We start from the raw sequence: 15,965 nt of genomic DNA on the forward strand, positions 1-15,965 counted from the left end.
TATTTTTTTTTTGAGATGGATTCTCGCTGTTGCCCAGGCTGGAGTGCAGTGGCACAATCTTGCTCACTGTAACCTCTGCCTCCCAGGTCCAAGCGATTCTCCTGTCTCAGCCTCCCAAGTAGCTGAGATCACAGGCATGCGCCACCGTGTCTGGCTAATTTTTGTATTTTTAGTAGAGATGGGGTTTTGCCATGTTGACCAGGCTGGTCTCAAACGCCTGACCTCAGATGATCCTTCCGCCTCGGCCTCCCAAAATGATGAGATAGATTACAGGCGTGAGCCACGAGGCCCCATATGCTTTTCTTATGTGTCGTTGACACTCATCCCATCAAGAGGTAGGAACTGTGTTCCCCTTCTCTTGAATCTGGCTGAGTGGACCCGTGACTACCGTGATGTTATATCACTTGCAAAGGTAGGTCATAAAGCTGTTGATATCAGGGACAAATACTAATAGAATAACTCCTATTCCAGTGTGTACATATTTGAAAGCCCATGTACATGATAAATATATTAACTTTTTGCCAATTTTTTTTTCTTTTAGACTGAGTCACTCTTTCACCTAGGCTGGAGTACAGTGGCATGATCTCAGCTCACTGCAACCTCTGCCTTCCAGGCTCAAGTGATTCTCCTGCCTTGGTCTCCTGAGTAGCTGAGATTACAGGCATGCACCACCACACCCGGCTAATTTTTATATTTTTAGTAGAGACAGGGTTTCACCATGTTGGCCAGGCTGGTCTTGACCTCCTGACCTCAAGTGATTCACCCGCCTTGGCCTCCCAAGGTGTTGGGATTACAGGCCTGAGCCACCGGGCACCCGGCACATTTTATCCATTTAAAAACGAATAACAAAAATAAGAATAACAATTATACCACTGATATTTAACATGGCTCTGGATGTTCTAGTCAGTGCCTCCAGATGAGAGAAGTATATAAATATCAAAAATCGGTGCACACCACTGCGCCCAGCAAGGAAACATCTTTTAAAAATGGGAGACATCAGGCCATATTAGAGGCTCAATCCAATAGTGAAGGCGAGGCCGATGATACAAGAGAATAATTGAAGAAGCGACGCCCTTGAGAATGCTTGAAGCCCTGGGATGCCAAGTGCAAGCGGAGCGATTGTCCTTTAACCAGAACACTTTGTCTGCTATTGAAAAAAAGTGGAAAGAGGTTATGAAGAATGGTGCAGATATTAGAAGTTTTGTAGAATTTTTTTTTTTGGAGACGGAGTCTCGCTCTGCCCAGGCTGGAGTGCCGTTGCGGGATCTGCAATCTCCACCTCCCGTGTTCAATCTATTCTCCTACCTCAGCCTCCCGAGTAGCTGGGATTACAGGCGCGTGCCACCACGCCCGGCTAATTTTTGTATTCTTAGTAGAGATGGGGTTTCACCGTGTTGGCCAGGCTGGTCTCAACTGCTGACCTCGTGATCCTCCCGCCTCAGCCTTCCGAAGTGCTGGGATTACAGGCGTGAGCCTCCATGCCCGGCCAGAAGTTTTGTAGATTTAGCCTTGGCATGATCAAGGAGTTCCTATCCGACAGTTTCTATTTTCTCAATGAGTTTTCCGAAAAAAAGGGGAGAGGCTGTTTCCCAGGGAGTGCACAATTCTGAAGGCTAACCGGGGACGCCTGGTTTTGGGCAACTACAAATGGTTGTGTTCAAACTAAGCGTGTGTTGGACACGGGTTGGAATGTCAAGAGAGAAGGCAGGAGCGTTTAGTCTGCTTCAGATATGAAGACTCCCTGTATTCCCAGTCCTAAGCAAGGGAGCAAAGGCAGGGGCCAGAGTCCTGCTGCTCAGGTGAGCCACCCCACGTGGAACGCGCTGGCGCGGGAGGGGCGGCCTGGCGCAGGTCATTTGGGACCTCTGCGGGTTGGCGCATGCGCGCGAGGTGCGCAGGCTCGCGCCTCTTTCCCTTTTATAAGTTTTCTATGTTACCCCTGGTTCCGCTGTCTTTTCTGTCTACAGTTTGCGATCCCCGCGTCCAGGATGGAGCAGCTGAACGAACTGGAGCTGCTGATGGAGAAGAGTTTTTGGGAGGAGGCGGAGCTGCCGGCGGAGCTGTGAGCGGAGAGGGGGGAGGGTGTGGGAACAAAGCGGGAGATTTGAAAGAAGGAGCGGGAGAGGATGCGTCCGCACCGCCTCAGACTGACCGGGCCCGGGGCCCAGGGACCCGGTGCAGCTCCCTGGGCACTTGACGAGCCTCCGGAGTCGGGGCCCGCCTCCCAAGGTGTTCTTTGGGGCCACATTCATCCAGAGCCTGGACTCTCCCTCGCCCAGCGGTTCATTGTTTCCCTTGATTTCATCTCTCTCTCTAAGCTGAGGAGTTTCGGCCACTGAAATGTTTTTATAATAGGAAATTGCAACCGCCCTAGGCTTTTCTCGATGTTTAGTTGGATTAACTTATCCTTGGGAGATCTCTGCACCCTCAGCATGGTGTATATAAATGATCAGAGGAAGTTAACCACGGTCATAATGTGGAATTACTTTCAATATTATAGCAATAATGCTAATTAGCGTTGAGGGACTTCTGCGTTTGGGCTTTTGATCAGCAATACCTTTTGAGAAACATCTTTAAGGCATCATAGCCAGTCTTGGGAAATTCATGGCCTGAGGTTAGGTGGAGTACAGGAATAAAGCGTTTGCAAAATAATAGAACCTACGGTCAGGTAACAAAAGATAACTTGCAGGGTAATGTGAAAGGCGTTTGGTGTTATCACTGGAGAGGTAATGACTTTGGACCCTCCTTTGGTCCCTCACTGATGCCTCAGTCAAACGGGGAAGACTTAAGAGGTACTTAATAGGAGAACGGCTGTTTTCTTGAGAGATTATTATTTTGCATAATTTTAGACAGCTTGGACCGATGGATAGAAGTATTGAGAAATTGACTTACCCACTATAAATATAAGTAATAAAGTTCTGAATTACTCTGTAAAGGATTGAGCTAAGTCGATAGGTATTAAGCCTGCTTTCTGTCCAGTGAGATTTTATCGAAAGATTTCCGACATTACGTTAGCAGGTTGGACTAAATTATTTCTAAGTACAATTCTGTGGCTCATGATAGGACTTTCAGTGAACCACGGACAATACCCTTTTCCGTAACATAAGTCTCATATTTACAAAAAGGATCGTGTCCAAAACATCTCCTTTTACTTGTACTTTGGGAAGGCTTGCACCAGTGGTAGAAATTTCTTGTTTAATATTATCCAATTTATACTTTCCTTTCTTCCCCCCCACCCCCCAGAAACAGGGTCTTTTTCTGTCGCTCAGGAAGGGTTGCAGTGGCATGATCGTATCTCACTGCAGCCTCAAACTCCTGGGCTCAAGCAGTCCTTCAACCTCAGCCTCTTGAGTAGCTGGGACTACAGGTGTGCACCATCATGCCTGGCTTCCAGTTTATTCTTAATCCTCATTGTAATGAGTGTCCCACAGAACTCCTTACAGAAATTAAAATGGAAAATCTCATATCATGAGCATGTTTGAAATTGCATTAATTGTGGGAAGTTTTTATAATAGGAATTCTTCTGTGTCTTTGCTCTCTTAATTTTACCTATTTTGTCTAAATGTCATTGCAATAAGCTTTTCAGAAGAAAGAAACCTAGAAAACTGGAAGATTGGTTTGTAGATAAAACATATTGGATGGCTTCTTATTTCATGGTCGTGCTAAAATAGTTTTGTATGTGTGTGCTTTAGATTTCAGAAGAAAGTGGTAGCTTCCTTTCCAAGAACAGTTCTGAGCCGAGGAATGGATAACCGGTACCTGGTGTTGGCAGTCAATACTGTACAGAACAAAGAGGGAAACTGTGAAAAGCGCCTGGTCATCACTGCTTCACAGTCACTAGAAAATAAAGAACTATGCATCCTTAGGAATGACTGGTAATTTTTATGTGACTTTGAGCACCGATTCGAATCTTAAGGGTACCATCGTAAAACTCATCAAATGGCTTCTGTGAATGTTACTATAATTTAATTGTTTAAAAGGGAGTAGATTTGATCCTAGCCTAATTCTGCAAGAAAATTGTATCTATTACTCCTGTATCTTAAGTCTCATATTCCAAAAATTGACTTTTGTTGTCATTTGAAAATCACGTGGGCCAGGCGTAGTGGCTCACACCTGTAATCCCAGCACTTTGGGAGGCCAAGGCAGGCAGATCACCTCAGGTCAGGAGTTTGAGACCAGCCTGACAACATGGAGAAACCCAGTCTCTACTAAAAATAAAAAAAAATTAGCTGGGTATGGTGGCACATGCCTGTAATCCCAGGTACTCTGGAGGCTGAGGCAGGAGAATCGCTTGAACCTGGGAGGTGGAGGTTGTGGTGAGCTGAGATCATGCCATTGCACTCCAGCCTAGGCAACAAGAGCGAAACTTCATCTCAAAAAAAAGAAAAGAAAATCACGTACAAAGGACCTTATTAATGACTACTTCCTATTTCCCAGTACATTCTTTTTTTTTTTTTTTTTTTATTTTGTATTTTTAGTAGAGACAGGGTTTCACCATGTTAGCCAGGATGGTGTCGAATCCCCTGACCTCATGATCCGCCCACCTCGGCCTCCCAAAGTGGTGGGATTACAGGCGTGAGCCACTGCGCCCGGCCTTCCCAGTACATTCTAAGATTGCAGTTTAAACGCATGTTAGTTTTAACTAAAAGCATAATTAATTAAAACATATGAACATTCTTAAGCCTTAGATTTCTCTACTCAAAGTGTGGTATGTGAAGGGTGGAGTGTAGATGCAGAAAAGCTAGAGGTCTAACTTTGACTCTTCGTCTAAGCCGTGAATTAATTTGTTTTTTGTTGTTGTTGTGGTTTTTGGAGACGGAGTCTCGCTCTGTCGCCCAGGCTAGAGTGCAATGGTGCGATCTCGGCTCACTGCAACCTCTGCTTCCCGGGTTCAAGCGATTCTCCTGCCTCAGCCTCACAAGTAGCTGGGATTACAGGTGTCTGCCACCAAGCCCGGCTAATTTTTGTATTTTTAGTAGAGACAGGGTTTCACCATGTTGCCCAGGCTGGTCTTGAACTCCTGACCTCAGGTAATCCACCTGCCTTGGCCTCCCAAAGTGCTGGGATTACAGGCATGAGCCACCGCACCTGGCCTAGTTTCAACTAGTTCAGTTTGATTTTATTCTTGCTACACTGGGTTTGGCTTCATGCTTCAAGACTTATACAAGCTGTAGATTTCCTAAAAGTCTTAAGAAAGAATTAATTATTAAAACAACCCACTTCATAATTGGAGCTATATATTACATTAGCAAAGGTTTTTTGATAGCTTTTGCAATAGACTTTACTGGTACTAAGTTGTTTTCCCTTTGGGATTTATAGAAGACCCTTGAGTATTCTCAGATGTGTTTGACACATAGAAAGGGGTAAAATGACTAGGAGTTGTTTTAGAAGACTGTATCCTGGTATTTGATTTTTTTTTTAAAGACCCAGAAATTTAGAAATATTTTTTTCTTCTTCAGATAAAATACTCATTTATTTTTTTGAAGCCTCCCTAATAAGTTTAAATGTAGGAACCTAAGCAATGTATTTATACTTTAACTTTGCTTTATTTTCAGGTGTTCTGTTCCAGTAGAGCCAGGAGATATCATTCATTTGGAGGGAGACTGCACATCTGATACTTGGATAATAGATAAAGATTTTGGATATTTGATTCTGTATCCAGACATGCTGATTTCTGGCACAAGCATAGCCAGTAGTATTCGATGTATGAGAAGAGCTGTCCTGAGTGAAACTTTTAGGGTAAATAATAATAACAGTTAATGTTTCTGCAGGGTCTGAGAGTTTTACAGAGCACTTTTACATTTATTATTTCACTTAATCCTCCCAGCAACCCTATAAAATAAATGGTATTAATCAGCTGCATTTTATAGATGAGGAAAATGGGCTCAGAGAGGTTAAGTGACTTGCCCCATAGCCACATAACTATGAGATGGCAGTGCTAGGACTAAAGGCCAGGTGTCTGAGTCCTTCGAATCTTGTTCAGGGCTTAATAAAATAAGTAATTATAATAAGAAAATTAAATGATAAGCTTTTAAATTTAAACACACTTAGACATTTCCAAACTTGGCTTCATGTGATTCCCACTAAACTAAAAATAAATGTGCAAATCGCTTTTAAAAAATGTATTTTGGTAGAAAAATTAGCCAGGCGTGGTGGCGTGCACCTGTAGTCCCAGCTACTCAGGAGGCTGAGGCAGAATTGTTTAAACCCGGGAGATGGAGGTTGCAGTGAGCCGAGATCATGCTACTGCAGTCTAGCCTGGGTGACAGAGCGAGACTCTGTGTCAAAACAAACGAACAAAAATGTATTTTGGACTATTTCAAACATACAAAGGGATGACTGTAATAAACTCCCATGTACTCAACACTCAGCTTTTTATTTTTCTTGAAACATGCAATTTTATTTTAAAATAAAATAAAAAGTCTCAAAAAAAAAACACGTATTTTGGGGCTGGGCGCAGTGGCTCACGCCTGTAATCCCAGCACTTTGAGAGGCCGAGGTGAGTGGATCACGAGGTCAGGAGTTCAAGACCAGCCTGACCAACATGGTGAAAACCCGTCTCTACTAAATACACAAAAATTAGCCAGGCGTTATAGTGCGCGCCTGTAATCCTAGCTACTCGAGAGGCTGAGGCAGGAGAATTGCTTGAACCCTGGAGGCAGAGGTTGCAGTGAGCCGAGATCCCGCCACTGCACTTTAGGGTGCGGGATAGAGGGAGACTCCATCTCAAAACAAACAAAAATGTATTTTGGGCTATTTCAAACATACAAAGAGATAATTGTACCCAACATCCAGCTTTTTATTTATTTTTCTTGAAACGTACTTTTATTTTATTTTATTTTGAGTCTCACTGTGTCACCCAGGCTGGAGTGCAGTGTGTCACTGAAGCCTTGACCTCCCAGGCTCAAGCAATCCTCCCACCTCAACCTCCCTAGTAGGAATGAGCTACTGTGCTTGGCCTGAATATTAAGTTTTAAAAAACTTTTTGGGCCGGGTGCAGTGGCTCACGCCTGTAATCCCAGCACTTTGGGAGGCCGAGGCTGGCGGATCACGAGGTCAGGAGATCAAGACCATCCTGGCTAACACGGTGTAACCCCATCTCTATTAAAAATACAAAAAAATTAGCCAGGTGTGGTGGCGGGCGCCTGTAGTCCCAGCTATTCAGACGGCTAAGGCAGGAGAATGGCGTGAACCTGGGAGGCAGAGCTTGCAGTGAGCAAAGGTCGCGTGGTTGCACTCCAGCCTGGGTGACAGAGCGAAACTCTGTCTCAAAAAAACAAAAAAGGTCTAGGCTAATACAAGAGTTAATCAATAAATGTGTGTTTCTTTTTGAGTGGAGAAAAATTCCTTGCCAAAAATCTCCGCTGTAGGTTAAAAAAATTTTTTTTCTTCCCAAACATTACTGCTAAGTAGATTTACATTTTATGTTTGAATGGTATCTTTTACTTACATGAGTTTATCAGCTATGCCTTTATTGACTTGTCTATTGGGTAGATTATCAAGTGAAATAAGAGAACAATACTTTAAATATTAATTATTTGAGACTATTTTGAATTTTTAAATATTGGTTATTTTAATTTTTTTCAAAATGGAGAACATTGATTTTAAAAGTAACTCATACTCAGCCTGGCCAACATGGTGAAACCCTGTCTCTACTAAAAATACAAAAAATAAAAGTTAGCCGGGCATGATGGCATACACCTGTAATTCCAGCTACTTGGGAGGTTGAGGCATGAGAATCATTTGAACCTGGGAGGTGAAGGTTGCTGTGAGCTGAGATTGTGCCACTGTGCTCCAGCCTGGGTGACAGAGCAAGACTCTGTCTCAAAAAAGAAAAAAACATATACAATAATTCAGACAATTCTGAATAGAAGAAAGTGAAAGTCACTTATAATTCCACCCACTGGAAAAAAAATTTTTTAATATTTTGGCATTTGTCTTACCAGTGCATTTTGGCTATGGTGGTTTAATAGATTAGGTAATAAATATACAATTGTGTCTGTTAATATGTTGTGAAATAAATTGTGTGATTTGCTTTTGTAGAGCTCTGATCCAGCCACACGCCAAATGCTAATTGGTACGGTTCTCCATGAGGTGTTTCAAAAAGCAATAAATAATAGCTTTGCCCCAGAAAAGCTACAAGAACTTGCTTTTCAAACAATTCAAGAAATAAGACATTTGAAGGAAATGTAAGTAGTTATAAGAAGAACTGCAGGTATAATTTTATTATATAACTTCTGTCCTAGAAACTATAAAGTATTTGTGTAGACTATCCAATATAAATTAGTGTAATCTAAAATGCAGATTTCATAGTTCTAGTACACTGTTGGAACTCTGTGAAGAGTTTCTGAAATTGCTCAACAGGAACTTTTTGGGTAAAAATACCTAAATATTTTGTACATGTGCATAGCAGATTCCTTAACTACTTTCAGAGAATGTATAAAGAACTTTTTTGCCTTAGTTCTAGAAACAGTGTGATATACTGAGAATTACATGGGGTTGGGAAGAAGATAAAACTAGTTTCAAAGTGCATCTTTACGGCCAGGTGCGGTGGCTCACGCCTGTAATCCCAGCACTTTGGGAGGCCGAGGCGGGCAGATCACGAAGTCAGGAGATCAAGACCATCCTGGCTAACATGGTGAAACCCTGTCTCTACTAAAAATACAAAAAATTAGCCGGGTATGGTGGCAGGCGCCTGTAGTCCCAGCTACTTGGGAGGCTGAGGCAGGAGAATGGTGTGAACCCGGGAGGTGGAGCTTGCAGTGAGCCGAGATCATACCACTGCACTCCAGCCTGGGCAACAGAGCAAGACTCCATCTCAAAAAAAAAAAAAAAAAAATGCAGCTTTACAGTATTTTTTTGGAAGGGATATAGGGGTCTTGCTATGTTGTCCAGGCTGTACTTAAACGACTGGGCTCATGTGTTTCTCCCCACCTCAGCCTCCTGAGTATCTGGAACCTGGAACAACAGGTACATGCCACCATGCCTGGCCTGCCTTACCAGTTTTTTTTTTTTTTTTTTGAGGTGGAGTTTTGCTCTGTTGTCCAGGCTGGAGTGCAATGGCGTGATCTCGGCTCACCACAACCTCTGCCTCCCAGGTTCAAGCAATTCTCCTGCCTCAGCCTCCCGAGTAGGTGGGATTACAGGCATGCACCACCACGCCTGGCTAATTTTGTATTTTTAGTAGAGACGAGGTTTCTCAATGTTGAGGCTGGTCTTGAACTCCTGACCTAGGTGATTCGCCCGCCTCGGCCTCCCAAAGTGCTGGGATTACAGGCGTGAGCCACCGCGCCTGGCCTACCTTACCAGTTTTTGTTTTGTTTTGTTTTTGAGATGGAGTCTTGCTCTGTTGCCCAGGGTGGAGTGTGGTGGCTTGCTCTTGGCTCACTGCAGCCTCCACCTCCCGGGTTCAAGCAATTCTCCTGCCTCAGCCTCTCAAGTAGCTTGGATTACAGGCATAAGCCACCACACCTGGCTAATTTTTTGTACTTTTAGTGAAGACGGGGTTTCGCCATGTTGGCCAGGCTCGTCTTGTACTACTGACCTCAAGTGATCCACCCACCTCGGCGTCCCAAAGTGCTGGGATTACAGGCATGAGCCACCAGGTCTGGCCTAAAATTTTGATACATATTACCAAATTGCTCTCTATAGACATTGTCCCAGTTTACATTTCTACTGGCAATATATGAGACTTTGTGAGACCATATGGTCATCTACATCATTTTTAATCAACTGGAAACTGCCTGATTTCAAACAGCCTTTTGCAAGGATAACCTTCACCTTCAGTACTCTAAATGTGTGTTTCTCTAGATCTTTTTGGATGCTTTGGTATTAGCAGTTGCTTCCTGGCTTGAGGAATTTCAGCTTCTCTTTCAACCTGCGGTTGCTATTTTGCTTAAGACAATTTTGGCAGAGCTAGCATTGCTAATTTTGTCTTCTCTATTGGACTGGCTCTCTCAGAGGGCTGACACAACTCTGCTCTGTCAGTCTTGGTAAGCTGGAGGTGGCAGAAACCTAGGAAAGTAACAGCTTATTAAATTTGGTGTTAGAAATATTGCACAGTTATATGGTAAATGTGTAGTATCCTGAAGTCTCAATGTCTGATGAATGTGTTATTATGGTGCTCCCTTAAGCAAGTGAGAAAAATTATAAGTTGTATCTTTTTTTTTTTTTTTTTTTTGAGACGGAGTCTTCCTCTGTCATCCAGGCTGGAGTGCAGTGGCTCACTAGGCTCACTGCAAGCTCCACCTCCTGGGTTCACGCCATTCTCCTGCCTCACCCTCCCGAGTATCTCATCTGGGACTACAGGCGCCTGCCACCACACCTGGAATAGTGCTGACCTATCGTTAGCACTGTATTTATGGTTATCATCATGGTCTTTACATCTTTTTTTTTTTTTTGAGATGGAGTCTCGCTCTGTCCCCCAGGCTGGAGTGCAGTGGCACAGTCTCGGCTCACTGCAAGCTCCGCCTCCTGGGTTCACGCCATTCTCCTGCCTCAGGCTCCCGAGGAGCTGGGACTACAGGCGCCCGCCACCACGCCCAGCTGAATTTTTGTATTTTTAGTAGAGACAGGGTTTCACCGTGTTAGCCAGGATGGTCTTGATCTCCTGACCTCGTGATCTGCCCGCTTCAGCCTCCCAAAGTGCTGGGATTACAGGCGTGAGCCACTGCGCCCGGCCAGGTCTTTACATCTTAATGATTTTTTTTTTTTCTTTTTGAATCTGGCTCTGTCGCCTAGGTTGGAGTACAGCACCGTGATCTCGGCTTATTGCAACCTCTGTCTCCCAGGTTCAAGTGATTCTCCTGCCTCAGCCTTCTCTTTAGCTGGGATTACAGGCGTGCGCCACCATGCCCGGCTAATTTTTTTGCATTTGTTAGTAGAGATGGGGTTTCACCATGTTGGCCAGGCTGGTCTCAAACTCCTGACCTCAGGTGATCCACCCTCCTTGGCCTCCCAAAGTGCTGGGATTACAGGTGTGAGCCACCACGCCCAGCCTATACTTTAATGAGGGCTTACCATCAGCTAAGTGCTTTACATACAGTGTTCTATTTAATCCTCAGACTGACTCTGTAAGATAGTTATTATCTCCTCCTTACAGATGAGGAAACAGGCTTAATTAACAGTGACTTGCTCTTGGTCATACATTTGGTAGTGCAGAGTTAGGATTCAAACCTAGGTGTGATTTTATATACAAACTGATAAGCCCCTACCACCCTAGAGTAGTTATTAAGATTGTGGAGCTTAAACATAAAGAAGGAACTGGAATAATCATGCTGGGAGGGTAAGTTTATAACAGCAGTTCTCAAAACTTTTGCTCTCAGGACCCCTTTACACTAAAAAATTATTAAAGACTGGAAAGAGCTTTTGTTTATGTGGGCTATATCTATGATTAATTACTGTACTAGAAAGTAAAACATGTTTATTAATTCATTTGAAATTAACATGTATATTCATTTTTGTTGTTGTTGTTATTGAGACAGTCTTGCTCTGTCACCCAAGCTGGATTACAATGGCATGACCTCAGCTCACTGCAGCCTCCACCTCCTGGGTCAGTCGATTCTCCTGCCTCAGCCTCCTGAGTAGCTGGGATTACAGGTGCCTGCTGCCACGCCTGGCTAATTTTTGTGTTTGTAAGTAGAGACAGGGTTTCACCATATTGGCCAGGCTGGTCTTGAACTCCTGACCTCAAGTGATCCACTCGTCTCGGCTTCCCAAAGTGTTGGGATTATAGGCATGAGCCACTGCACCTAGCCTAAAATATATTTCATTTAAAAATATCAATCTATGCTTGTTAACATAACATTTTAATGAAGAAAACTGTTGTAAAAAAAATGTAATGAATGTCATTGTTTTACATTTTTTCAGTTTCTTTTTGCTTTCTTTCTTCCTTATTTATTTTTTTTGAGGTAAGGTGTCTCTCTGTTGCCCAGGCTGGAGTGCAATGATGAAATTATCACCCACTGTGGCCTCAGACAATCCTCCAGCCTCTATTTTTTTTTTCTTTCTTTCTTTCTTTTTTTTTTTTTTTGAGATGGAGTTTCACTCTTGTTTCCCAGGCTGGAGTGTAATGGCACGATCTCAGTTTACTGAAACCTCCGCCTTCCGGGTTCAAGCGATTCTCTTGCCTCAGCCTCCCGAGTAGCTGGGATTACAGGCGTGCACCACCATGCCTGGCTAATTTTGTATTTTTGGTAGAGATGGGGTTTCTCCACGTTGGTCAGGCTGGTCTTGAACTCCCAACCTCAGATGATCTGCCCATCTCGGCCTCCTAAAGTGCTGAGATTACAGGCATGAACCACAGAGCCTGGCCATTTTTTTTTTTCTTACTTAAAGCTACAGCACCCAATATTCCCAGGTGGTCTCCCATCCAAGTAGTAACCAAGCTCAACCCTGCTTAGCTTCTGAGATAAGATGAGATCGGCTGCATTCTGGGTGGTATGGGTGTAGACCAAGCCTCTATTTTTGCAAATGTTTTAAATGTATGACTTCATATAAGATCGTGGATTCTCGTATCTGCTTCTGCGTTCAAAATATTTCTATGTTTTATGTCATGTACCCTCAGAAAATTCAACTGTACTGTCATGAAAGGAAAATGATAAATAATGTATTCATATTGTTACGACATAATTTTGACCTTGTAAGAACCCTGAAAAATTAAGACTTGGGTTTTTTTGTTTCTGTAGATTTCTCACATAAGAAGTTAACATTCCTATATACTGTCTTTTCATGTTGTAAGGCTGTTACTGCCTTTCTGTCCATATGACTCTTTCTTCTCTTTTACATTTCTACTTTCCATTGCTTGGTTTCAGGAGCAATATCGCCATTTTTTTTTATCCCAAAGGTGTAACTGAGACTCTTCCAATTAGACCTTGGTATGAATTAGAGCAAATTATCAGAAATTTGATGTCATGTCACTGTTTCAGTATTATTTGGATTTTTTTTTTTTAAAACAGGGTCTCACTCTGTCACTCAGGCTGGAATACAGTGGTGAGATCACAGGTCACTGTAACCTCAAACTTTTGGGCTGAAACGATCCTTCCGCTTCAGCCTACTGAATAGCTGGGATCATAGTTCCACACCACCATGCTTGGCATTATTTGGATGCTTTTTAAAAATTGTGGTTAAATGCACATAAAAATTACCGTGTTAGACCAGGCGTGATGGCTCACCCCTGTAATCCCAGCACTTTCAGATGCCGAGGCGGGCAGATCACGTGAGGTCAGGGGTTCAAGACCAGGCTGGCCAACATGGTGAAACCCTGTCTTTACTAAAAATACAAAAATTAGCTGGGCATGGTGTCGTATGTCTATGGTCCCAGCTACTCAGGGGACTGAGGCAGGAGCATCATTTGAACCTGGGAGGCAAAGGTTGCAGTGAGCCAAGATCGCGCCAGCCTGGGCAACAAGAGCGAAACTCCGTCTCAAAAAAAAAAAAAAAAAAAAATTACCATATTAGGTCAGGTGCAGTGGCTCATGCCTGTCATCCCAGCACTTTGGGAGGCCATGGTGGGCAGATTTCTTGAGCCCAGGAGTTTGAGACCAGCCTGGCCAACATGGTGAAACCCCATCTCTACTGAGAATACAAAAAAATTAGCTTAGCGTGGTGGTGTGTGCCTGTAATTCCAGCTACTCTGAAGGCTGAGCGGGCAGAATCACTTGAACCTAGAAGGCAGAGGTTGTAGTGAGCCGAGATAGCACTACTGTGCTCCAGCCTGGGTGACAGCGCGAGACCCTGTCTCAAAAAATAAGAAAAGAAAAGAGAAAAAGAAAAGAAAAAAAAATTACTATGTTAACTTTGTGTGTGTGTGTGTGTGTGTGTGTGTATGTGTGATGGAGTCTTGCTCTCTTGCCCGGGCTGGAGTGCACTGGTGTGATCTCGGCTCACTGCAACCTCTGCCTCCTGGATTCCAGCGATTCTTCTGCCTCAGCCTCCCAAGTAGCGGGGATTACAGGCATGCACCCCCACGCCTGGCTAATTTTTATATTTTTAGTAGAGACAGGGTTTCACCATGTTGGCCGGGCTTGTCTCGAACTGCTGACCTTGTGATCCACCCTCCTCCGCCTCCCAAAGTGCTGGGATTACAGATGTGAGCCACTGCGCTCTGCCCATGTTAACCATTTTTAAGGGTACAGTTCAGAGGCAAAATACATTCACCTTGTTGTACAACCATCACCCTATCTATCTCCAGAACTCTTTGCATCTTCCCAAACTGAAGCTCTGTGCCCTTGAAACAATAACACCCCCTTCTTTCCTCCTCCCAGCCTCTGGCAACCCCCATTCTACTTTCTAGCTCTGTGATTTTCACTACTGTAGGTACCTCATATGAATATTAGTCCTTTTGTGACTGGCCTATTTCACTTAGCATAATATCCTGAAGGTTCTTCAATGTTGTAGCATATGTCAGAATTTCCTTCCTTTTTATAGCTGAATAATACTGCATTGTATGGAGTATGCCACATTTTGTCTATCCATTTATTGGCTGACGAACAGTTGGGTTGCTTATATGTATTTTTTTGTCCTCATTTACTTTTCTCATATTTATACTTTCATATTTGCTATCATATTTTTGGCAGGTACCGCTTAAATTTAAGTCTATTTACTATTATATTTTTGGCAGGTACCGCTTAAATCTAAGTCAAGATGAAATAAAACAAGAAGTAGAGGACTATCTTCCTTCGTTTTGTAAATGGGCAGGAGATTTCATGCATAAAAACACTTCGACTGACTTCCCTCAGATGCAGCTGTCTCTGTAAGAAACACATTTTGTTTATATATATATAGTCTTCATATTTTTAGACCAGGATGCCATTCTGTGTGTTGAATCAAAGTTTTTAAAAGATTGAGTAATTACAATTAGCCGTTTTCCTTGCTTATTTTATAAATTATGGTCCTAAGTATCTTTCCATGATAAAAAAGAACCCAGTGAGTAGAAAATTTTATTTTCATTATTATGATAGCTTATTTTTTAATGTAGATATGTATTTTCTTTTTCTTTCTTTTTTTTTTTTGAGATGGAGTTTTGCTCTGTTGCATAGGCTGGAATACAGTGGCACTGATCTTGGCTCCCTGCAACCTCTGCCTCCCAGGTTCAAGCGATTCTCCTGCTTCAGCCTCCCAAGTAGCTGGGATTACAGGCACCTGCCACCACACCTGGCTAATTTTGTATTTTTAGTAGAGATGTGGTTTCACCATGTTGTCCAGGCTGGCCTCGAACTCCTAACCTCAGGTGATCCACCCGCCTCAGCCTCCCAAAGTGCTGGGATTACAGGCGTGAGCCACTGTGCCCAGCCTCTTTCTTCTTTTTTTTTTTCTTTTTTGAGACAGAGTCTTGCACTGTTGCCCAGGCTGGAGTGCAGTGGCATGATTTCGGCTTACTGCAACCTCCGCCTCCTGGGTTCAAGCAATTCTTCTGCCTCAGCCTCGCAAGTACCTGGGATTAGAGGCGCCCACCACCATACCCGGCTAATTTTTTGTATTTTTAGTAGAGACAGGGTTTCGCCATGTTGGCTAGGCTGGTCTTGAATGCCTGACCTCAGGTGATCCACACACCTTGACCTCCCAAAGTACTGGGATTACAGGTGTGAGCCACTATGCCTGGCCTGTATTTTCTTATAAAGTAATCAATTTATAAATATTTTGGGGGTCTTAATTTTTTTCATTTGATTCTTTTTTTTTTTTTGAGATGGAGTCTTATTATGTCCCCCAGGCTGGAGTGCAATGGTGTGATCTCGGCTCACTGCAACTTCCATGTCCCGGGTTCAAGCAATCCTCCTGCCTCAGCCTCCTGAGTAGCTGGGATTACAGGTGTATGCCACCACACCTGGCTAGTTTTTGCATTTTTATTAGAGATGGAGTTTCACCATGTTGGCCAGGCTGGTCTCAAGCTCCTAACCTCAAGTGATCCTCCCACTTCGGCCTCCCTCCCAACGTGCTGGGATTACAGGCATGAGGCACTGTGCCTG

The 15,965-nt window shown here is 43.4% G+C and overlaps 1 protein-coding gene and 1 pseudogene across 3 annotated transcripts in view; one reads left to right on the top strand and one right to left on the bottom strand.

Annotated features, from left to right (window-relative positions):
- Positions 1 to 269: 269 nt before the first annotated feature.
- The window catches only part of DNA2 (DNA replication helicase/nuclease 2), a 58,035-nt gene continuing 42,339 nt past the window's right edge, over positions 270 to 15,965 (top strand). The window contains exons 1-6 of one of the 3 annotated variants that reach the window (XM_063670548.1): positions 270 to 1,799; positions 1,968 to 2,062; positions 3,693 to 3,875; positions 5,556 to 5,739; positions 8,044 to 8,189; positions 14,621 to 14,752. In XM_063670548.1, coding sequence (XP_063526618.1) covers positions 1,731 to 1,799; positions 1,968 to 2,062; positions 3,693 to 3,875; positions 5,556 to 5,739; positions 8,044 to 8,189; positions 14,621 to 14,752 — 809 coding nt within the window. In that variant the 5' untranslated portion in view covers positions 270 to 1,730. Of the gene's footprint in view, positions 2,063 to 3,692; positions 3,876 to 5,555; positions 5,740 to 8,043; positions 8,190 to 14,620; positions 14,753 to 15,965 lie in introns of all 3 variants that reach the window. The other 2 variants (XM_054436654.2, XM_063670547.1) reach the window with 2 other exon arrangements.
- On the bottom strand, positions 12,334 to 12,452 carry LOC129006929 (5S ribosomal RNA; annotated as a pseudogene).

The sequence above is a fragment of the Pongo pygmaeus genome, chromosome 8 (genome assembly GCF_028885625.2).
Source record: "Pongo pygmaeus isolate AG05252 chromosome 8, NHGRI_mPonPyg2-v2.0_pri, whole genome shotgun sequence".
Lineage (NCBI taxonomy): Eukaryota > Metazoa > Chordata > Mammalia > Primates > Hominidae > Pongo > Pongo pygmaeus.